This window comes from Dermacentor albipictus, chromosome 4 (genome assembly GCF_038994185.2).
Source record: "Dermacentor albipictus isolate Rhodes 1998 colony chromosome 4, USDA_Dalb.pri_finalv2, whole genome shotgun sequence".
Classification (NCBI taxonomy): Eukaryota; Metazoa; Arthropoda; class Arachnida; order Ixodida; family Ixodidae; genus Dermacentor; species Dermacentor albipictus.
The window spans coordinates 105,319,864-105,344,119 of record NC_091824.1 but is presented as its reverse complement, the minus strand read 5'-3'; the positions used below and the strand labels follow the sequence as shown (position 1 = coordinate 105,344,119).

At 45.6% G+C, this 24,256-nt stretch overlaps 1 protein-coding gene across 1 annotated transcript in view; it reads right to left on the bottom strand.

Annotated features, from left to right (window-relative positions):
• Positions 1-24,001, bottom strand: part of LOC139059220 (glycine receptor subunit alpha-2-like) — a 33,558-nt gene extending 9,557 nt beyond the window's left edge. The window contains exons 1-5 of the mRNA XM_070537346.1: positions 23,611-24,001; positions 9,537-9,637; positions 8,094-8,161; positions 2,272-2,528; positions 828-910 (exon numbers count right to left, since the gene is read on the bottom strand). Of these exons, the coding sequence (XP_070393447.1) occupies positions 828-910; positions 2,272-2,528; positions 8,094-8,161; positions 9,537-9,637; positions 23,611-23,870 (769 nt within the window). The 5' untranslated portion in view covers positions 23,871-24,001. The remainder of the gene's footprint in view (positions 1-827; positions 911-2,271; positions 2,529-8,093; positions 8,162-9,536; positions 9,638-23,610) is intronic.
• Between the last annotated feature and the right edge of the window lie 255 nt (positions 24,002-24,256).

Below are 24,256 nucleotides of genomic sequence, written 5' to 3'. Positions count from 1 at the left end.
GCCATGATGATACAGTATTGAAGCACAGATCCGCGCGACGAAGGTGGGCTCACAGAGGCGAATTGCACAAAAATGCCTTGAAATATACACGAACAGCGTTTCGTATACGACGGTTGCATATCCAGTGACGTGGCGGCCCGTGGTTGGCAGCGCCATCATGACATCTTATTCTGCTACCCAAAGACTTTATTTCGCAAGGGCTGGCTTAAATGGCGAAAGTATTGAACAGCTACGCCATTAACTACTGACTAGCGATGCCCTAGACTTGGATGGCAACTTAAATTCACAAAATAAACCACACTGTATTGAGCAAGTTTCTAATATACATTATGGTTAATATTTGTTTTATATCATTTAGCTATTAGGCCACTCCTAGTGACGACTAGAGCTCTGAGGTATTTTTCGACTGTTTTAGTTGCGGAAAAATAGGATACAGATGCGCATGACTGTCAGTCCTGAAAACTAAATTTTACGACAGAAAACAGTAGCACCCGACGCATGTAATATTGTGCAACACTCCTAATCACTGTTTTTTTTCGCCGTAATTACACAGGGAAGGTCTACGCATATTTTCCGTGTGATAAAACTGCAGCCTGTTCGTACGCGAAATTTCCACGCAACTTGCTTTCAAAACTGCGCTTTAGGAAACTTCTGTGCTGCAACTTGGGCCAAATGTCATGCAGGAAAAGCAGCTGGCTCACTAATTTCTTAAATTGTTTTCTGACACATTCTCCGCCATAAATCATTACGGCCAATCCCGGTATATAGAAATAAAACTAAAAAAAAAGCACATGGCTGCATTTACGAGTTCTACAGAATGTACTCACTGCTCTGTATTTTCAGGCTGCAACGTTGCTTGTCCAGTGGGTACTTGTGGAATTCCATCTCGCATGTCAGCTTGGGGTTCAGTCTGGTTGCAGCAAAAAAGAAAATATTTCTAATTTACAAAACCTTGGCAGTAATGCAAATAAGATATCCTATTGCTGGAAGACACAACGATAATTTTTTTTATTTGCTTTGCGGCTGCGCGAGTTACGGTATATTATGCTCATGTAAACTTAGCCGCGCTAAATCGAATGAAATCTCTGGACATTACCTGCCACATTGTTTGGAATAAAGGTAAAGTAGAAGACAATTTTCTGAGTCCATGCTTTTACACTTAGGCAAGGTTTCTCAGTAAAGCATTGAGCTGGGATAGCCGGTTTCAGTTCCAGGTTATTTCGCATAATAAGGTTACACATGTGGATTAAGCATACAGAGAGAGTTCTCAGAGTCAAGAGACTGCAGAGGGAACCTCCAGTTAGTATTAACTAGAAAACCTAAATATATGCAGCAAATAACATAACTACAAGAACAGCGTATTGTTGATGTCACAAGCTAACGCAAGAAATGCATGTTCTAACAACACTAAACAATCGCCAAAACTGTAACCGGTAGAACATTAAGCTCAGATATTTACGGATGTTTGATTTGAACCTGCAAAAGCCAGATGGTATTTTAATATGGGATTGTGCTGAGTTCCATAGTAATGTGGCTGAAAAATCGGTAGTAAATTTACTACAATTAGTTTTAGATTATGGTAATGAGTAGCGGTTGTTAGAAGTCGGTGGGCGTGGAGGGCCAAAAGTGGCTGCTGGTAATTGTAAGGAATCGGAGCTCTCCGCTAACAGGTTTAAGTGCCACTGACTGTGGTATTTATAACTTAGACGTAAGTTTCAAAAAAGACGAAGACAAACGCGAAAACGAGAACACGACCTCATCAGAAAGCGGGTGTACCGAAAAGAACCACACAAGGGCACGCTGCATTAGGAACTGTACCAAACGCGAGAATTTCTGACCGCAATGATATTGGCGGCCTTTTGAGCGCATTTGAGTGCTAGTCCTTTGTGTCCAGACAAAAAAATTCTAGTTTCTGTGTACGGCAGATTCGCATGTTCGTGAAAAGTGTCTCGTTCAAGAAAAGTCAGCTCGGTACTACATGTGTTCTCACCACGCGACGGGGGGTGACCGCCTAACTGAAACTGCCTGATGGAAGGTGAATGTCCCTGGTATCGTGTAAAATGAAGGCATGATGCGCAATTTATATGCGCTATACTCATTAGTCAGAATACCCATCAGCATGATTCGCGAGTTCTCGCATGTGCACGACACTAACACTCATGAAAGTTAGGAGGTTAGTTCTCGTATGTGCACGACCCTAATACGCATGATTGGGTAATGAGCCTAGCAGCGCTCGTGGCGAAGTCGAATGCGAAACGAATGCACGCGTACTTCCTAATGAGGTGCACCGTCCCGTCGGGCAGTACGATGACCAACATCGAGCTGGCACCAGGGGCTGTGGACGACTCCAAGTGGCCGGCGGCCGGGCCGTAGCTGATCGTGTTGGTAACCTCGACGCTGGGCAGCCAGAGCCTCTCGGCATGCCAATGGTCGCCCTGGATGCGCGAGTCCGGCTGCAGTGAGTCGGCGTCGTAGATCAGTCGCTGGTCGTACCACGTCAGCCGTAGTCGCAGATTGGCCGTGTACTCCTGCGCAGCGTGAGTAGAATCAATCAATCAATCAATCAATCAATCAATCAATCAATCAATCAATCAATCAATCAATCAATCAATCAATCAATCAATCAATCAATCAATCAATCAATCAATCAATCAATCAATTGATTGACTGATCTATTAGCGTTGAAAAGCGAGAGTAAAGGATAGGGAGGTTAACCAGGTCTATAGCATCTAGTTTGCTACTCTGCCCTGGGGGAGAGAAAAACGGGTGGAAAAGAATAAAATAGAACACCAGACGGAAAGGAGGAACAAGTAATGCGCGCGCGTACACATAATAGCGCTCGCCGCGCTATGAGAGGCGGTCGGAGGGTTCAGTCGACTTCAAAAAGTGCAGCATTGCCCTTGTGGCCCGCAGTGCGGAAGATGGTCGAGGTCATGGTCCCAGTATTCTTTCTCCCGTGTCGTCCTAGCTGGCGGCTTAAAGCTGCACATGTCTCTTTTTTATTCACGAAACAGGGGCAATAAAATAGGATGTGTTGGATAGTTTCATCGCAATAACATATGATGCGCAAGTCATTGTATATCGTGCCTGTACGAGAACAGTACGTGTTCGTAAAGACGACACCCAACCACAAATGACACAGTAAAGTTTCGTCGCATCGAGATAGTCACCGAGAGAGAGAGTGTGTTATAAACAGCGCTTGCACAACTGTAGGTCTACAATATACCGCACATTGAAAATATTGTGCGGGCGCTAATTCACTGCACTGCTAAAGCGGTGGTCGCACTAGTGACGGTCAGCCGCTGGTCAACTGAACAATCTGCTTGGCGGACACAACATTCACAGGTTCGATGCTAATGAACGCTCCACTGGTAATATGTCCCAAGAAGGAAAACGTACACGCACGCACGCACACAAAACGCGACGTTTTAATTATTGCGACTCACAAGCTGTTTCTAAGGCGTTCAAAACCAGACCATGCTATCGTCGCGTTTTCTAAACACGAGGTGCTCATAGGTCGGCGCCTTTGGGAACGGCCTCGCCGTATAGATAAGGCCTTACGTACCAACGCGCACTTGCGCTGCAAAGCTGTAGGAACAATTACCGCTCGCTCCCGAGAAATGCGGCGAGAGACAAACTGAGAGGCCTTTTTTTACTGTTGTTTTCACTACGTCAACTATAACCATGTAGCTGTGAAAAGTTTGTACGCTCACTACCTGCACGCCAGTACCCAAGGCATGATCATCGAGAGGACGCCTTTTTGACCAGCCTGCCCACCATGTGGCTTTGATAGCCTTACTGAGATCAAGCTGACTGCATGGACATGTTTTCGCTCCATTTCTAAAGATTTCTTCTTTCGAATAGCTTTCGGGCTCCCCTTAGAGTGTGAAACTGACTTATAAACAAGACAGAGGCACACAGGAACATGGACACCTGAAGTGATCGAAAGAGATCGAACTAGAGAGGTCGCAAGCTGGCGCCAACGTTTCGACAAGGAGACTCGTCTTCGGCGGGGCTTAAAGCAACAGCCTTATAATTTTTGCCGGTCAGTTCACCTCTTTGTTCTGAAAGACTGTCACCAAGTTCAATGAAATGTTAATTGGTCGGCCGTTAAATGCAAAGCTACGAATGCAAATATTGTATTCTATAGCATGTTCTGCATGAGAAAAGACGGCTCGCAAGAGTTTCAAAAACGCGCATGAACGCACAAAGCCAGGGGGCTGGGCACGCACAAGCATGCAAGCTCGAATCGTCTGTCAAACCCTGTCAAGGTTGCGCCAAACGCTCACACGATATAATAGGCATGCCTGTATCGCGGTATCAAGATGCAGAACACGAGGAAAATGACCTTGACTCGGAGCACAACACATGTGTCATGCCTAAATTACTTCCACGTGTTTGCTAGCCGCTGAGGCACCGTATCAGCCCTAGCGCAATCCAATGACTGCGGTGAGACAGCCCTGTTCAAGTCCCCCGAAATGAACACTAGCGCCCGCCCTTCACTTGCTGCATCAGGGAAAACACGCCAAAGAGAAAAGCACAATGGTTCTGATGTGTTTCTTTCTGCCTACAATTACCGACCTCTTGTGACAGAGTGACCAACCATCGCGCGTGTCCATGCGCTCACTAACTCTATTATCTCTTTCTAAATAGGTATCTCATTTTTACATTTTTTCTCTTTTGCAACTGTAGACTAGCGTATTGGGCTGACTTCTGTGGTTGGCCTTCCAATGTTTTTCATCAAGTATCTCCTTTCTCTTTAGCTCAGCCGGGCTACTACAATATATACCGTTCCAAATTTCTACAAAGCATTTGCAGTGGCGTGGAAATTCCTCCTGCGTCAATAGTTCGGTTTTTGGAAGCCGAAGTCAAAAGTTTGAGTCCCAACATCCGTGGCCGCATTTCGATATGAGAGCAATGCAAGAACGCAGGCGTACTTAGGTGCACGTTCAATAAACCAATGTAGTTCAAGTTAACCCGCAGCCCTCCACATACGACTTGTCTCAAGACGCAGGGCGAGCTCTGTTACCCAAAAGCCATGCAAGTGCAGGTGCTAGTTGAAAAGGTTCGCCTTGACTTCCTTGGCGTCCTTTGGATTCCTTGGCTTATTACTTTGACTCAAAAATTAAAGCACTTATGCTCAAACAAACACGCGCCCCTCCCCAAAAAATGTGCAACAGGTTTCTACAAGATAAATTACTTTATGTCAAGCTCCGTGTTATTTTGCAGTTCTTTCTGGCATGTACAGCCCCAGAATTTAATTAGCTTTCTTTAAAATTTCTTTCATGTCGAGAGAATGGAATAAAGAGCGCGTTACTCTGCATACTTTGAATGATGGACCGCCATCACTTTGTTGTCTGTAGCTGTTTGGCTCCGCCAATCGCACTGGTTCTCAGATGATAAGGAATGTTTTTTGTCGTGTTTAAAAGAGAAAACGTGTGCCTTTAGCAAATTAAGAACCATAAGCAGGTCTTTTTTTTTGTACGTATACTGCAAGTTTTGTGGTGTCTTTATCTTTCACCATCACTGAAATTAATAAATGCGAATGGTCTACATTCCATCTAGCGCTGTATGACAAAAGTTGTAGCAGACCGCTTCTAATCGGTGATTTCGTTCTCAGGGCCAGGCAGTCACAGGCACCGAGAAATTGGTAAACGGCTTGAGGACTAGACATTTCTCGAAATAATTTCTCCAAACAGCTTCGGGTTCCCCACAGAATTCGTACCATAAGTCGTTATTTCTGTGCTTTCTTGTTGTATTAACTCGCTCTCTTGCTGCCAAACGCTAGCTTCGTGGTTAGCTAAGTTGGTAAAGTGACAGCTCAGAAACTTGGTGGTTCCAAGTTCGACTTCTACAACATCGCGAGTTTTCTGCAACTGCGGAGCTTTCTTGCTGATGAATCCGTATGAATTTCCTTTGTGGATTCATGTTAGTCTGGTGGATGCAAGCTTTACCCTTTGTGAGTCTTAGTTTTATGCGATGTCACAAAAACCTACATTAACAAAGTGGCATGTTTGATACGCAACCTGTCCCTTAATGGTAAGATCTGATAGCAGGGTCGGCAGAGATTATTTGGTCGCGTGTGTGGCAATGTCGACAAAATATTTCCCCTAACGATGACTTTCTCCTGCCTGCTCAAGCTCGACTCGTCCGCAAAGGCACTGTTTGTTTCAACACTACCGTTCTTACGCTGCGTCCTAGGCTGCCTAGATAAGCATGGCGACTGGAGTTGAGGGTTGAGCAAGCACTGTCGCTGCAGCCGTTCAGCATGCGCAATTAAATTTGATAACACTTGGCCAGCGACGGCACATGACCAGCAGGTTGCCTCCAGTTCGCGGCGGTTTTTTCTGATAATGACTGCGCCGCAACCGCCCTGTTGCGGTGCTGCAGCTGATCAGCAGCAAGCGACGCATCCTCCTATAGGCACTACTGTGGGTGGCAGCTGAGTGACTGTTGCAGACGCTAGGTAGTGCGTCACTATCTGCCTGCCTGTTTTAATGCTAGAGTATACTCTCGAGTTGGGGAGCAAGTAAATGACCTTGAGTACGTAACCTGTGGGCGGGAAACGTGGGCAACCGCTGCAGTAGCTCAGTGATTGTGACGTGCGCTGCTGCATCAGGTCTCGGCTTCGATCCAGGTCACGGCGACCGCATTCCAATGGAGACGGAATGCAAAAACGCTCGTGCGCCGTGCTTTGGGTGTACGTTAAGAAACAGGGATGGTCGAAATTATTTCGGAGCCCTGCACAATGGCGTCCCTCATAACCCAATGTGCACTTTCGGGGCGTTAAACTCCACAACGTAATATAATTGAAACTCATTATGCAAAAAAGAGGTGAGGCGTGCAGACAGGACACAAGGGTAGAGAAGGGGACAACACGAACGCCTGTTCGCTACTCTTGTGTCCTGTCTGCACGCCTCACCTCTTTATTGCGTAATGAATCCTTACCAGCTAGCTCAGCTTTCTGTCGTTCTAAAATAAAATTGAAAACTTTGATACAGAAAACCGTCGCCTGAAGTGATTGCTTGGCCACATGTGTGGCAATGTCTACAAAGCATTTCCCGTAGCGGTAACTTTCACCTGCCTGCTCAAGGTCTACTCGTCCACAAGGGCACCAAGCTTGAGGTATACGTGAAGAACAAAGACCTACTTATGGTTCCTAATCTACAAAGAGCACACATCTTGTCTTGTAGACACGACATGAAAAATTTCTTATAATTTGTGTACCACTGTGATTTGTGAAGACAACTGCAGACAACTTATCTAAGTGAGATTCGAATTTTTTTCTCAAATTTTTGAAGCAAGCGTCTCAGCGACTGCCACGACACGCTTTGACAGTTTCGCGCTGCCGATGAAAGGTGTTTACATCACTGGTTAGGTGCATCCCAACAGTTGAATTAGGCTCCTCAATAAATTGGCTGTTAGATTAAGTGAGTGAGTTGGTAATGGTTCCATGGTATAGGAGAAGCTGATAACATTTGTTTAGCTGGAATTTGTTAATACAGCTATGACAGTCTAGTTATCTGTACTTCTGCAGAATTGCTTTTGAGATAACTGTAGCAATACGTTTGCAATCTGCTTTGCTCTTTTTCGAAGCCATTTTTAAATAATCCGCTGACGTATTCGCGGTTGTTTTATTTTATTTATTGTGAAATAAGTGCGTCGAGTAGGAACAGGGGTGGGTCGACCATTAATATATTCGTATGGCCTTTTATGTGTGCGTCTAACGATGGGATAATATCATAGGACTTTCATTGACCAGTCATTGCAAGATTTTCAATTGTGAAGTAAGCTGTGAACATTTGGCTGGAAACACGGCATCTTTCACTTACAATAAATACCATAGCATGGTCTTCTTCACACTCAATGTATAGCAACACTGTTTGTCTCGCCGTACTCGTGGCTGCAACATTTTATTCGATACACTAAATTTCATACATGAATGTTTATTGATTCACATTGAAGCAGTAGTAAGACTACTGTGACCTTGTTACTATGAATAATTCTTCTGGAAAAATCTTGGTTAGAGCTCGGATGATGTTCTTTTTTTTGGGGGGGGGGAAGCACAATAAAAGGCTTGTAACTCAACTCACAGTGTGGAGGTCATTCGTGGATGCCATGCTGTAGAGGTCTATGCTGGTGTTGACGACGACAGGAACACCTGGAGCAGTGTAACGAATGCGTGTGTCCAGCACGAAAGAGATAAAGCCCCTAATGCCACAGGTCCTGCCAAAGGTGCTGCAGTATGACAGCAAACATGTGCATGACCATGCTGGCAAAGCACGTGTAAAGGTTTGCTATGCAACCTGCGCACAATGCATCCAAGTTCAACTAGCGCCGCTTGCACAGCGGTATATGGTTTGCAGCACCTGGATAACACCCACCTTTTTTCGGGTCAGACGGAACGTACTGTTTTTACCGAAAACCATGTCATTACTACCAAAAAGCAACATTACTACATTTTTAGAAACAGAATGCGAATTAGCAATGAGTCAACTACGTTTGTCACAGTTTGTTGAGCCTCAATAAAACTTCAATAAAACCTGGTGCTGGGCTAGGTAGTTGGTGAGCCTATTCACCCGAAACTTACTATAGTTCACGTACGTACCAGTGTCGCTTGTCCACAAGATTACATACTTCATACGTTCTCAAAAGTGCACAAACTGCAACAAGGTGCGCTTGTAATGAATTCGGCAATGCGAACACAAGACTGAAGTGCTGCACTTTTGTTTACGCTGCTTGTATAAACGCGCCATTTCAGCGACAAGGCCTTGTACAGGGAGATACAACGAAGTCTAGAGCTACAGCGACAATGAAGTGTTCAGGTTAAAGCCGAGCTGAGAAAGTAAAACTACTATTTACCGCGTTGATCCCACTGGACTTCACCCATTGCGATAAAATTGGGCTGGCCGTCGTTTGGTTCTTCGCTTCCCGCAGAAAGTTGTTCAGCAGGAGCTGAATCTACAAAGCTTTTTGTTGGTAAGAAGTTGTTCTGATTGGTCAGCTGCCTTTGCAGATGGCATGTTCACTGCAACTGTTGGACGGTTTTTGTTCTTACCCTCTTAACTAGCGTAAGCAAGTTTCATGAATACGGGCCCATATTAGAACAAAGAATGCTACTGTTATTCCGTTCTTTATCGGTAATACCTGGCAACAAATCATAAGCAATTATATGTCAGTAAGGAGGTCAAGATGCAAAGAGAAAGGAGGGAAAGATAGAAAAGCGCATTTCTACTGAAAAATGTAGACGTATGTTCTCGTAATTTTGTGTTTTTCGCTTGAGTTTCCATTTATTGATGACAACCTTGTAGGATTACAGCTGGAACGGAATATACTGGAAGAGGTCCCTCAATGCAAACACTGCTGCATTGTATCTTCCGCACACAAAAAACGTTGACTGGCACAGAAATTCACATACTTTTCTTGTGAAATACGCGGAAAGCTTATTGAATTATGAGACGACATGCGGACTGCATTCTGTAAGGATGGGCCAAATGCCTGTCCAAGTGCGCAGTTTCGAGATGTACCCTGCTTACCTATTGCGTAGGAGGGCCTTACTCGCTTGTTGTATATCGATGGCGACGTGATGTTGGTGAATATAATGTCTTGGGCTTCAATCATTGCCTGGACGCAGTGCCTGCGCATGGAAATAATGGGTTGGTTAGTTGGTTGATTGGTCCCTGGTGTCATGGCTTAAACCACTACGGGGGATAGGTCATGGATCGGGCAGTAGTAGGGAAAATAATAGTTGAAAACTAAAAAATAAATTTATAAATAAAGAGAAAATATTGAAGGGGTAATATTTGTATACATTAAAATATATGAGACAAGCGTCAACACTGTTTTCTCTTGCTAACAGGCCTTGCGTAGCTTGTTTATTTTTATAAGTAGAAGAAAATTAGCATCTCACTTGATATGCGGCCACGCTATTATTCTGGTTGCAAAATGTGATTGCTAGTCACTGTGCCTCTATATCTTTCCGTTGAAACTATGTAATATATGATAATAATGTGAGAAGCTTTTCAAGACGTTTTGTGCATACAGAAGAAAACTTGGTTGGTTTGAATGTTACAGTCGAGGTAAATTGTCCTATATGACGGGAAAATAACTGCATGATACAATTTTGCGCTATGCAATTAGCCAACTCGTAATTCAATACAGCTAAAAACAACATCACTAATTCTAGAAGTATCAATAATACTATTTTAAAAACTTTAATGGTGCGGTTACTGTTGAGAGAAATTTACTAACTATTACTGCTGGTATCAGATGCGGCTACTACTGCAAATAGTACTAGAGCGCACAACCGCCATAAGGGGTATCGGATGTATCATTGTGAATTACACCGCTATATGTTTTCGAAGCGCATGGCCACGTAGACTACGACAAGATCCAAAATATGAGTGTTTCAGTTCTAGACATGTGTTTAAGCAATAGAATTTTCGTTGGCGTTGTTGCACGGGAAAAACGTTGGCGCTGTCGCACGGAGATTGTTGACAAAAAAGCGGGGAACACGAATCAGTCATTCTGCCGGTAACTAACCGGACTATATGCGAAGCATCGCGCAATGACCTTGAATGGATGATAGGTGTCATATGTCGTGAAGAGGAGCTCTAGCCGGCAGGTGCAGCTGTCCCTGCGTCGTAGATGAGTAAGACCGCTGACTGCGGCCTACATCATGATGGAAGGCACTGACATATATGTTTGATGAGGCAAACAGCATGGCGGCGTTTTGCCGCCGTCATGTTTTCCGAGGCGTACGTGCAAATAGAGCAAATGTTTTTTTTTTCCTGGCTGTTTGGACGAGGCTTGTGCGCTGCACACGTCAAATAAATGCTCTCGTGCGTTGTATATGCTGGCTCTTTCATTTGCCTTGTTTGAAATGCAGGCACGATAAAGCTACAGGTACGACAACGACTTGCCATAGTTGGACCTGATCACTTAATTCATATTACTGTGCTTGTTAAAGAAACAAAAGAGAAGTTTTCCGGTTAACAAATTATGGAAATAACAAGAAGTTGACAAACAAGCCACAGAAGGGGCTGGTTAATAATCTATCTATCTATCTATCTATCTATCTATCTATCTATCTATCTATCTATCTATCTATCTATCTATCTATCTATCTATCTATCTATCTATCTATCTATCTATCTATCTATCTATCTATCTATCTATCTATCTATCTATCTATCTATCTATCTATCTATCTATCTATCTATCTATCTATCTATCTATCTATCTATCTATCTATCTATCTATCTATCTATCTATCTGTCTGTCTGTCTGTCTGTCTGTCTATCTGTCTATCTGTCTGTCTGTCTGTCTGTCTGTCTGTCTGTCTGTCTGTCTGTCTGTCTGTCTGTCTGTCTATCTATCTATCTATCTATCTATCTATCTATCTATCTATCTATCTATCTATCTATCTATCTATCTATCTATCTATCTATCTATCTATCTATCTATCTATCTATCTATCTATCTATCTATCTATCTATCTATCTATCTATCTATCTATCTATCTATCTATCTATCTATCTATCTATCTATCTATCTAAGCCTATATTACATACAAGCCCGCAGTCTGAAAGCTGCCAAACCCAACGAGCCTGACTCCGTCTTGCTTAACTAGATCGTTCTTTTAACTAGAGCGTGGTTCACAGCAGATGAGTCCCGTTCTCCTTGATGCTCTTTGTATTTCCATTTTTTTTTCAAGCACAGGTATCTAGCGCTGTATGCAGGATATTGCGAGATTTTTCCATTGAAGTCCTAGCAGAGTTTGTGTCTTTGAAGTTGTGACGGTTAATGCATGCCGTTCGATCGTTCCGTCTTGCACAGTTCGTTATTGAGCGGTGACGTAAATGAACAAGACCACTTTAGTGCCATATTAAAGGACTGAGCTAGCCCCTTGTCTAGCACACGTACTTCAGGATACTACGACACCGGTCCCGCACCACCGAGAACACGCGAACAGCGACGCAAAGAAAAACTAAATGTAGGAGCGCTCCTAGCGAACTTGTACAAGACATGGCAAAACAAAAGACTCAAGCTACCGCATATCTCGAAAGTTCTGCGCCGCAGAGAAGGTCGGCGCCTCTATACAGCACCTGTTACAGCGGGCAGGCCACTTTAATTGTCGCTAAATGAGCATAAATTGCCGCTTTATCTCTCGTTTTAATAGCTGCCGGCGTCCGAGCTTATATACCCGTGCCCTCGTTTCCATTTGCGAAACCTCCCATGGAGGGCGAACTGCTGTCTAATCTAGCTGTGTTTGTGTCACGGAGCTATATCGCATGCATATATATATATATATATATATATATATATATATATATATATATATATATGTATGTATGTATGTATGTATGTATGTATGTATGTATTTGCAGGCATGCATGCATGTACTCAACGACGCTTCCATAAAACAGCGACAACGACTGTGAATCCTAAGTGAAGCAGGGGAGAGGTTTGACGCCACGATTTCGCTGCGAATGCACTGCATTGTTTTACGATGCCAGACAAGAAGTGACTGGAGGATCTAGGCAATCCGCGGGGCCAAAGCTTATAGGGCATCCCCAGGAATTCCCCCCTCAGACCATATGCAGTTTTTACGGTGTATTTGGAAAAGAAGAAAGTGCGCTAATTGTAGTGTTGTGGTTGACGTGACGCAATTTGTTATGTGTTGCACTGCCTGCACCCAAGGCCACAAGACCTTGGCGTGCACTGTCCGCGATGCACTCGGGCTTATCTACTATGGCGGACCCTTACTTGGAAATACCCTCTCGAGAACGCCTGGCTTAGCTGATGAGTGATAGTGGATAAAGACTCGACTTTAACTTGGCAGCATTTGGACGGGGAAAATGGAAGCACTTTTACAAGGCTAGATTTGACTGTGGCAATATGACACTGTTGTAATCGGACCGCTGGCACCAGTTGTTGCATCTGGGTCGCAAGCCCCAAGGGCAGCGTTGGCCTGGCGGCCTGGGGCACAACTGAAAGCATCCGAAGGTCCTGGCAAAGCATGAGTCGACTGCTAACAGAACAACTTGTTTATTCTAGCATCGCAAAAGAGCGGCCGGTCAGGTCGACCGAAGTGGAGAGACGGGAGAGCACGCTACTCGACGGAAGAATTCGGAGCCTCTCTCTTGGCGTCCGGGGGCAGCTGCTTTTATACTCTCGGAGTCGAGGGCAAGAAGGAATGCCTCGTCAGAAGCACACGTGATGGCGCCACGGACATGCTGAGAGACACGTCGAGACGAGTGTAGTGACGCATCCGCCGGGCCGGCGCCGGTCAGACCTCCTCGCTTCACACTTTGGGAGCTCCTCTCCCCGGCTGCCGCGCTTTGACAAGCGTGGGCACCAACATGCACACACACAAACACACGCACACACGAAGACACGTGGCATTGAAACATGCCTGGACGCGCTTGGCGGGGAGGCGTTGTGGCAGCGCTGAACGGGCCAAAATGGCCGCCGCTTTGAATGAAGCCCCGGCGTCCGTTGCATCCGCGCCGGCTATACCGCGCGTCGTAGGCGAAACGTAACAACACTCACTCACTCACTCACTCACTCACTCACTCACTCACTCACTCACTCATTCACTCACTCACTCACTCACTCACTCACTCACTCACTCACTCACTCACTCACTCACTCACTCACTCACTCACTCACTCACTCACTCACTCACTCACTCACTCACTCACTCACTCACTCACTCACTCACTGATCAGCAACTTACACGCACGCACATGTGCAGGCACACAAACACACGTCCGGCGTAGTTGGGCATGGAGGTCAGTGCGTGCACGTAATTGTTATCAGCAAGGAGCGTTTGTCCAACAGCTTTGGGCAGCTACTGCGCTGCGTGAGCGCCTCCTTGCGAATCGGACAAGAGAGATAATTAAACGAGCAAAATGATTAAAAGCCACGCAGGCCAGCACATCGTTGACATTGTTCTTAGATCACTAGCTCGTAGGAATGGTGCCGTCCCTGGCGTAATATGGAGAAGACGACGAAGTGTTCCTCATATGGAACGCTGCTCTCAGAGGATCATCACAGGAACGTATTCAGGGCCGTATGTGAGTTCCTTTTTGACACAAGGAGGATACCTAGTTTAGTTACTGATTTATTATTTATCATTTTACAGAATTTTAAGTTACATTAAGTTACTGATTTATTTTATATGAATTTACGAAATTGCGATTAAATTGATTAAAATGTTTTACCTTCTAGCTTGCTCTCCTTTCAAGAACACGCGTTTTCCTACAACCGTTTTCGGTTTGACCGCTGGCTTTTTGGCCAATCTCCGCAGTGGGTACGCGCACTGGTATAGGAAGCAAACAAGCAAGCAAGCATTATCATGTTCCATCTCTTCAATGAATTGGATAAACTTTATTAAAAGTCCTGAAAGACGTGCGTCAGCGCGTAGCGGGTGTCTCCCACGCAGGGACCGACAGGGAGTACCTGACGGCCACTGCGTGGGCCTGCTGGATGGCCCATCGCTGGTCTTAGAGTAGCAGGCTCTTCAGTGTTTGGGATTTTTGTGTATTCTGGAGATCATCCCTATCCTGCGGGTGGCGTAGGCGTTGTACGTAGTCCTGAAATGGCATTGCCTCCGACGTCGGCCTAAAGAAAGTGCAACAGCTGAAATATTGAAACCGCCAGTGACACCACTGAACTATATACGGCGAGTAGCGATGACAGCGACGATGGCTTCGTCCCTATGGCGAAGCGCTAGACACGCCGAGGAGGATCCTCGGCTTCGCCAGGAAGTGCCTCAACCATGAAGGCTTCCTTCGAACGAGCTGAGGAGCATGAATCGGCAAGTCATTTCGGCCCGACTTGAAACTCTCGTGCCGAATGTGATCAAGGACGTTCAACTTAAACCACGTAAGAACGTCCTGGCCATAGACATCGGGCACCCGGCCGCTTTGAATCAGGTTACGAATAATTTGTTTCTTCATAATGCATTGGACGTAGCCAAGTTGTGTATATATACTAGAAGCTCACGTATGTTCACCTAATAGTGCAGCCTCTCGACGACAATCAATACGTGTGTCTCCGTGGTACAAAGAAGATTTCATTCACAGTGATAGGCGCCTACATATCCCCATCACGTCGACTTGATCTACAGGGTCTAAACGACATACTCACAAAAACTACGCGCCCTTGGATAATCATGGATGACTTTAACGCCCATCATCCATTCTGAGGAAGCTTCAGGACAAATCAAAGAGGTACGAGTCCAGTTGATCTCGCTGCCGAGCCTTGATTGAGAGTTTTTAACGATGGCAGCCCGACTTATCTCCAAGTAGTGACTTACATCAGCTGTTAGGACTTGACATTAGTGCCGCATAGTTTAGGTTCCAAAGTACAATGATTATCAGACATTAAACTCACGACAGCAACCATCTTCCTACGTACATGATTATCAAAAGCCTTGACAGTTCTTTCTTTCCTGCGCCCTCAAGACAGATTGACTGGCAAGCGTACCGATTTTCGATCGAGGCCCCTTGAAGACTTGATCGTACAAGCGCTGCAGGCTTCTACGCGGAAATATACATCTACAAAACGCACAGATTTCTACCAAGGATTGGAGAGGTTTCGGACGATCGGCCGGCAGGTTGAAAGACGATACAGACGTTCACTTATGACCTGAGGGAAGCGCGAAGCATTCAAAAGAAAGTTCAGAGTCAGATGAACAAACTTCAGGACCAACGATAGAATAGCTCCTGCGAATTGCTGGAACCTCGCAAGCCGTTGTCCCCCATGTGAAGTCTTCAGGGTGTTCTCTCACTTCCACAACAACGTCGTCCCTTTAAAATGCTGGCTCTACATCAAATTCGTCCAGAGCTTGAGGTCGCTGGTGATTTTTGTGTGAAGTTACTACTGACTCGTTCTACTGACTCGCTACATGACGTTCCTGCCGCGCGAGGTCGAAGTATAAAAGTGACTTCTTCTATGGAAGAACTGCAAGCGGTTTTGGCTACGTGCAGGCGATCGTCATAACCCGGTCCAGATTGGGTGACATACGTTGCCTTAAGGCACCTAGGTTCAACAACGCGATGCCGACTTCTGGATACCTTCAATCAATCTTGGCATGACGGCATACTTACCGACGATTGGAAGTGTAGGCCACTAGTGCCTATATACTGAAGCCTGGAAGTCTCCGCTCGACCTTATATAGTAACGGCCCATTGCACTTGCGAGTTGCATGGGTAAGGTCATGGAGAGGATGTTGCTGACACTTATGGAATGGTATCTTGAATAGTATAATATCTACGATAATTTAGCGTAATAACATAAATATCATAACATCTACAATTGACGATCGGGGATGGTCTTCAATTGACAACGTCACTGATTTTGTGAGCTTACGTGCAGCAACAAAACGCTATGAAGCGTCTCTCTCTGGCATTATTCTCAGACGCAACAAGTGCCTACGACAAGGCAACCCACGAAACCATTCTCCAAGGTCATCAGGCTATAGAACTTACCTGTTTTCTCGTATATTCGAAATACACTCCTTTGCTACCATGTCTGTAGGCTGTGTGTAAATCGTACTTTCCGAATTTTCTGACATTTTACTTTGAGAAATTCAATTATTTCAATAATGCACTTGGGCCAGGTGGTAGGCCCAAAAAAACGGCAGCTGGAAGGCTTTGTATTTGATTTTCCTTCGTAACAGAATTATGTTTTCTCGTATATTCGAATTACAATCCGATGCTATCATGTCTGCAGGTTGTGTGTAAGGGGTACTTAAAGAATTTTCTTACGCATTCCATTGTGAGAAATTCAGTTAAATCAATAACGCACTTGCCCTAGGCAGAGGGCCCACAAGAATGAGGATTTGTGCTTTGTTACGATCGACCTGTCGGGTGTTCGAGACGTTTAAGCGTGCATTCCCATGGCAAGATGATTTGCCTCATCTCAGAAAAGGCTGTTACGGTAAGCCTGGACTTTGACCTGTCAAGTGTGAGAAGCGAAAGGTGGGCGTCCCAATGCCGACATATTTGCCCTCTTCTCCGAAACGGCGTCACACTTTTTTTTCCGCGCTGGCACAAAAAGGATGGGGGAAGAGAAGGCAAACCGAAGGACAAGAGCTCAATGGCAGAGCATGGGGAATGTACTAATGCTTCTGCAGGCTACCTAGGAAGACGTCGGCAACCGCAAGACCGCAAGGGGTAATTAAGGCCGTCTGAGCCCCGTATGACTGACCTGTCAAGTGTGAGAAGCGTTCAAGCGGGCGTCTTCGTGTCGACATAATTGCACTCTTCTCCGAAAGGGCATCACCCTTTTTTCCCGGGGCTGACACAAAAGGATGGGGGAAAAGAATGCAAACCGAAGGACAAGAGCTCAACGGCAGAAGCAGATGAAATCACTAATACTTCCACAGGCTCCCGAAGAAGACGTCGACCACCACAGGACCACCAGGGGTTATTTAAGACTGTGCTGGCCCCCGTGTTAATCAGAACCACTCGAGACTCAGATGAGAGTCACATCCATGTACCAATGAAATGAATAAAATCTTTTCTACTTTCTTTCATCTAGACGATGCCCGGTTTCATCATCGTTTCCTTATCTGGCAGTGAAGACCCACCTCACCCGGTCAAGATCGTAACAGTTGTGCTAACGGTATCACCTCTTGGTGGCCGCGGCCACTCAGACGACTTCAAATGGCAGCTGGAAATAGGGCTTGGTCTTTCAGTTTCCTCATAAAAAATCTGTTTTCTCTCTCTCTCACACACGCACGCACACACACACACACACACACACACACACACACACACACACACACACACACACACGCACACACACACACACACACACACACGTGTGTGTGTGTTTGTGTGTGAGTGTGTAAGTCGTGCTTTATGCAGTTTCTGAAGCAATTTACTTTTAAACCTTAATTTAGTTCACTAAGGAGCTTGTGCTTGTCGGACGGCAAAAAGAATGAGGATGTATGCTGCACTATCGCACACGTGCGTGCGCACGTGACGTACGGCGCTTGTGGTGGTGGTGCTTGTCTCACGCCTGCACCAGCTTCGCTGTACATCCACTTTCGAAAGGTAGAATGGAGGCGGATTTCTTTCTTCTCTTTCCTTCTTATGTATTTTCCCCTTTTCCCCTCCCCAACTGTACAGCAGCCAACCTGACACATGCTTGGTTAACTTCCCTACCTCTCCATCTTCGTTTTTCTTCGTGGCTTAATATACAGCAAGGCAGGATGTGTGCCTTTTGAATCCAGAAGAAAAATTCAGGGCACGACCGGCAAGCCAATTGTAGCGACAGAGTGGAGTGGCTGTCGGAATTTTTCAGACCAATCTTGTGTCCGCTTGCGTCGTACTCCGTGCTTATAAATTTGCACCTTCAGTGAGCTCCTTTGACCTAGACTGAGTTTACAAGTGAGTTATCGGCTACGGTATATTTATAGCTGACCGCGTTATTCTTGACTTGAGCATCTATTAGCCACAAATGCCGCAATATTATGACCCGCCGCGGTGGCTTAGCAGTTACGGCGGTGGAATGCTAAGCACGAGGTCGCGGAATCAGATCCCGGACGCGGCTCCCGCATTTAGATGGAAGCGGAATGTGAAAATGCCTCTGTTCCGTGCATTGGGTGGACGTTAAAGATTCCCGGGTGATAAAAATTAATCCGGAATCTCCTATTATGGCTTGTCACTGCCACTACGGCGTGTATCATAAATCAGATCGTTGTTTTGGCACGTAATACCACACTATTTAATTTTTAATTGAACAAAGCTATGTACCAACGTTTGAAGAATGCGCGGCAGGTCCTTAAGGGTTTAATACTTTTGCTAGCTAAATAACTTCTGCTAGCTAAAGAATGAATTGAGGTAGCCACTGTCGTGGGCATCTACTTCCTTTCTCTTTCTGCGCAACATGGACAAATGAAGTCGTATCAGCTATTTCAGCCTCTCTCCAAATTCACACATTGAGGATAACACCCCGATATATCCCATGCACTCAGGGATTTTCCGGTTTTCTAACGCGCACTTCATTCTATCCTAATACGCTACCTGAAACCCCACAGACTTGAGGAGTGGCCGCCTAACCACCAGCGGAAAACGTGGCCGCTTTAACGGAATTACCACTGCCTTTGGACTAAGCATAACCATGCCATAGGAAGCGGAGCAAACTCCAGTGAGGAGACGGCGCCATCAAAGTGGCATCTGGACCCTCGTCTCCTCTCCCCACTGACCGAGACCCAAACACCCAATAGCACCGGGCAGGATGACATAATCACATAAATGTTTCTCTCTTTTTCTTTCTACAGTAGATAATGCAAAGTGACCAAAATTGGCGTATGAATCAATCGCATACAAACGTGGTACCAAGGACAAGTCGATTACCCTAAACTACTGACGACTCTAATGTAAGGAAGCGCACTTGTTGCTAGGAAAATTTTTACTCCTTTTGACACCTTCCCTGTACGGTGGATCTCGTGTTCTTCGCTGGAGTTATCACTGCCCCCAGGATTAGGTGATAACGCAGCTCTAATAACCGCTATTGCCTGGGCAAGTTCAACTCTCTAGCGTCTGTTCGTATGACTCGGCGCAATTCATTTGAGGTGATTGGCGTTGCTATTCAGCTGCAGCAGCGGGCAGGTCTTAACCTGGCTATTGCCTTGCTTGGCTTTATCTTAGTCTCTTCTCCATAGGAACCACATATTACTGCCATTTTCCTGCCGTAAAAAGCATTGTCAGCTTACTTCGTTCCTGGTATCGAATCTATAAACCGCTCAGAGGTTAAAACATCTTCATACTTTTGCTGCGACAACGACCATGGGCAGTCCTGCACTTGCGCTTAATAGCTTAAAGTACAGATGGCCTAATAGGTTTACTAGAGATTTAAACGTACCTTCGTTGACTTTTCTATATACACATAAGGTTCTCATGGCAGTTTAAGTGGATACGCACGGAAAGAGAAACGAAACGTTGGGTCCATGACAAAGACGCTCCTACAAACGCATGCAGTTGTCACGTTGACTGTGTTGGAATTTCCGGAATTGTGGAGCAATTAAAAAAATCTCTGTGTCTTGAACGAAATCGTTCTCACTATTCCTTTGCTGTATCTAAACGTTCACGCGCGAACAGTGTCAACGCTGTACGTGCACTTGTTATAACTTTCAGAGAAAACCGACTCGCTGTGCCATGCAATAAAGTACAGCTAAAGGAAGCTCTATTGCGAGGAGCTCAGCAATCAACGACATTGTTTCTTAACAGGCCATGCGTCGCTCACACAGTCAGTCGTGGACCCGGATTTGTGATAACAAAGACTAGGCTAGTTGGCTTACTCACTTTTATTTTTGTGACTCCTCAATGCTGCACCAAACTGGATGTAAGTGTACGCCGTAATACGACTATATGGGGGATCCCGTAGTGGATTGTGACGGATTAATTCAGTACACCCGAGTTACTTAGACGCACTCCATAATCTCAGCACATGGCCGTCTTTGTATTATAGCGGGTAGCCGCATTCTGAGGGTCACCCCATCGGAACAGGACCGCTGCGGTCAAGAACTGCGGCCTCGTTTTTCTTTTCAGCAAAATGCTACAGACGCTGAGGCATGGGAGCAGGTCTACTTTAAGCACGTCATTATGCGCACGATAATTTCAGGCACATGCGATAAAAGTTCACCGGCAAGGTGAAGGCTCGTAGTGATTAACAGCAGTCAAAAAGGAATGTCGCTCGAACCAAGGTTTCGACAATGGTACTAGTTTTCGACAGGGCCTTGCCAAAAACCCCCTGGTCGAAACGGTGGCATCAGCGAAAGCGAAATTCCTTGTTCGACTATGCTGTTATCTCCAAGCTTATGTATCTTAAGTAAAATAATAAAAAGGTATCTACGTATATATATATATATATATATATATATATATATATATATATATATATATATATATATATATATATATATATATATATATATATATATATCGGCGGTATAACTTGCCGAGTGCATAAACATGAAGGAAGGGGTTAACCGAGGGGCCCGATTTTTATTAGTCTTATCATAAGAAGCCAACACTTTCACCAAGAACAACATAGGGGAAATTACTTGTGCTTATTAAATGAAATTAAAAAACGATAAATTAATGGAAATGAAAGTGGAGGAAAAAACAACTTGCCACCCGTGGGGGACGAACCCACAACCTTTGCATTTCACCGAGTGCAACTTGCCGAGTGCATGCCACACCTACTCATGGCGAACCTGACAAGATAACTGTCAAGTGTACACGTTGTGGGAGATAGCTGTTTTCACGAACGATGCTAGCAATGATTTATTCTGGCAGTACCGGAGAGAGTACATTCTTTGAAGCTCTGACGCTCTCCAATGATAGCCGTGCTTAGTGCCAGTGCCGACAAAAACCACAATTTATAGATGTATTGTGTGCCTCGCTATCTTGCAGCTGCTCCAGCTCTTTCGTGAAATCCCGGAAGCGGCAGTGATCCTTTCACACTGTCCATATGACCGAAAGAAAGTTGAGAGGAAAGTCTGAGGCGAACGCAAAGGGGTGTTTAGGGGCTAGGCTCCTGTAGACCACTTGTCTGCTCAAAGTGAAGGTCGGAGTAGAAGAGCTGTCAGGGGCGTACAGAGAGAAATACAGCGCGTATCAATGTAAATTCTTTGTTATGGACGTTCATGGCTTGCTGGCCAACCTTAGGGGAAAAAGGGCAGCAGGAAAAAAGGTGAAAACATATTCTCGCGAGTATTCCTGCTTCGCGGGCGAAATGTCACAGCGACTGGCAAGACCCGAGTAGCGTTGTATTGCTGTATGTATCGAAATACAGCGTTCGCAAGAGGGATAGGGAGAGATAAAATAGGAGAAAAAACGCTGAGAGGTTAACCAGGCTAACTGTCAAGTTGGCTGCCCTGCACTGGAAGATGGAGAAGGGGTAGAAAAATTAGGAAGAAAGGGAAGATGAGAAGGGAATCCGACCTCACAAACACAAGTAAAGCAACAGGCTACGACGGCAGTTTTTTATTCAGTCCTGGTGTGTAAAAAGAATTGCTCAGAATAACGCGTGCTAATGTCGGCTTTGATTACGGTCAGTATTCGTAAGACGACGCATTGTCACGCTCGCGCGCTCGAGAAGTCTCTAGACCGAGAAAATCCCACGCTAGACACTTCATTTTTTTTTCAAGATGCGAAGATTCGAGTGCTCCTTGAACACTCAGAGAAATGCGGCATGAAATTCTTGAAAAGTACGAGCCTTGACGGAAAGGGCCCGACTGTAATAATAGTTAGAGCCGTGAATGCAACGTACATAAAACATTTTTCTCTCTACCGCTCTCGCCCCTTCCCACACATACACAAATATACACAAACATTGTGCCGAAACGTTAACGAACGTTATAGACGCCGAATACAAGCGGCACGCATAACGCTGTAGCTGCTGGTATGGAATGTACGATCGACTCGCGTGCCCTACGCCCGCCGCACTTGCTTACTGGCTATGGCGTCGGGCTACTAAGGACAAGGTCGCGGGATCGAATCCCGGCCACGGCGGCCGCATTTCCATGGGGGCGAAATGCGAAAGCACCCGTGTACTTAGATTTAGATGTACATTATAGAACCTTGGGTGGTCCGGAGTCCCCACTACGACGTGCCTCATAATCGGATCGTGGTTTTGGCACGTAAAACCCCATAATTTAATTCTTTTATCGCACGCCTTATGTTGACGATATATACATATTGTTACCCTAGATGTCGCACATTCTGTAGTAACGTCTACATGCTGATCGCTTAATTATTAGCACTGCTGAACATCGCGGATTGTTTGTTTGTTTCTCTCTACGAGTGGCTCATGCCCACAATGGTTGGATTGGCCAAGAATTGGTTGCATAATACAAAGGATTAAACGAGTATAAAAAGAAGCACTATAGAAAAATTTGAATAGCTGAAAGAATGAAGTCGGATAACATTTAAGAATTTAGCAAAGAAATCGTCATTATTCAATTATGTATCCCTCAACAGCTGAACCAACGCCTCTATGATAGTGTGCCAGAGAAGTGACTGCGGATTCCAAGGTAAGTTTTTTTTTCTTCTCTCGCACAAATAGTCGGGACGCTCACGCAACCCGTGAAGATGCGCAGAAACCACTGCATATAAATGTCAACCTTTGAGCGAAGAGATCCACATTCTTTAAAATGTATTTAAACGTGTGAAATCGATACCATGAGCAATGCACATCTTGGTGAGTAAAAACAAAACCGACCGAAAAAAAAAGCCTAACGAAATTCACTTCTCAGTAAAAAGTTAGAAGAGCACGAAACACACTGTGAGAGAATATATAATGGGACACTTGCAACTTACAACTGCAGTTTTGATGAGATTCATTCACCTTCAGTAGCGCTTGCACAAAATCCAGCCACAATAACGCCCAATGCTTTGAAGGTACACATCAGTAAAACACGACTCGCAAGACTTAAAGTGATGTTACGAAGACAAAAAAAAATAGGGGGGGGGGGGAGGAACATCTAAAACATACGATTCTGCGTCTTGTCAGTGCGAAAAAAGGCTGGAAACATACACAGGTGTGCGAGGTGTGCAAGAGCGCAGGGCGCGCGGAGTCGCTTACCTTTGAAAGAGAACCGCGGTCAACAACGCTAGGAAGACCGTCGGGAAGATCCACTTTTTCGCTCCCATTTTCGCTTGAGCCCCAAGACGAAGGCGCAAGCGGCGCGCGATGGCCCCGTGGCTGGTGCCGGCGTCTTCAAGGCGTCGAAGAGGAGCGGAGTTGATGACCGCACCTCCTTTGAGGCAGTCTGTAGTTCCGGAAGGCTCCCTTATATAAGCGGCTACGTCATGACCACCGGGGCCACAATCTGGAGACGTCATCCGCTACGTTTATCGCCTTTCCCTATCTATTCTCTCCCTCTCCCTTGCACTGCAGCGGCACGCGAGCGACGAGACGACATCGTCGTCGGCTGGCCGAGGCGACCGTGTACGCGCGCGAGCAGCGCGTGTGTGAAGACCCCGAGTGTTTGTGTGCGACGTAGTTAGGCGAAAGCGGTGATGATACCCGAGCAGAGTCGGTGGCCTCCGCTGCTTTCATGTCGGGGAAATGAAGCGCGCTGTCACCGGTCGGCCACTCGATCGCGCTCCGCATTCCGCGCCAGCTACAGCGAAAGGTCGACCAAAGAAAGCCTTCCTCACTGTGGAATATTCGCGGACAGCTGTAGCTGTGCTGTGCGATTGCACTAGAAGGCCGTCGCTCCAAGCGC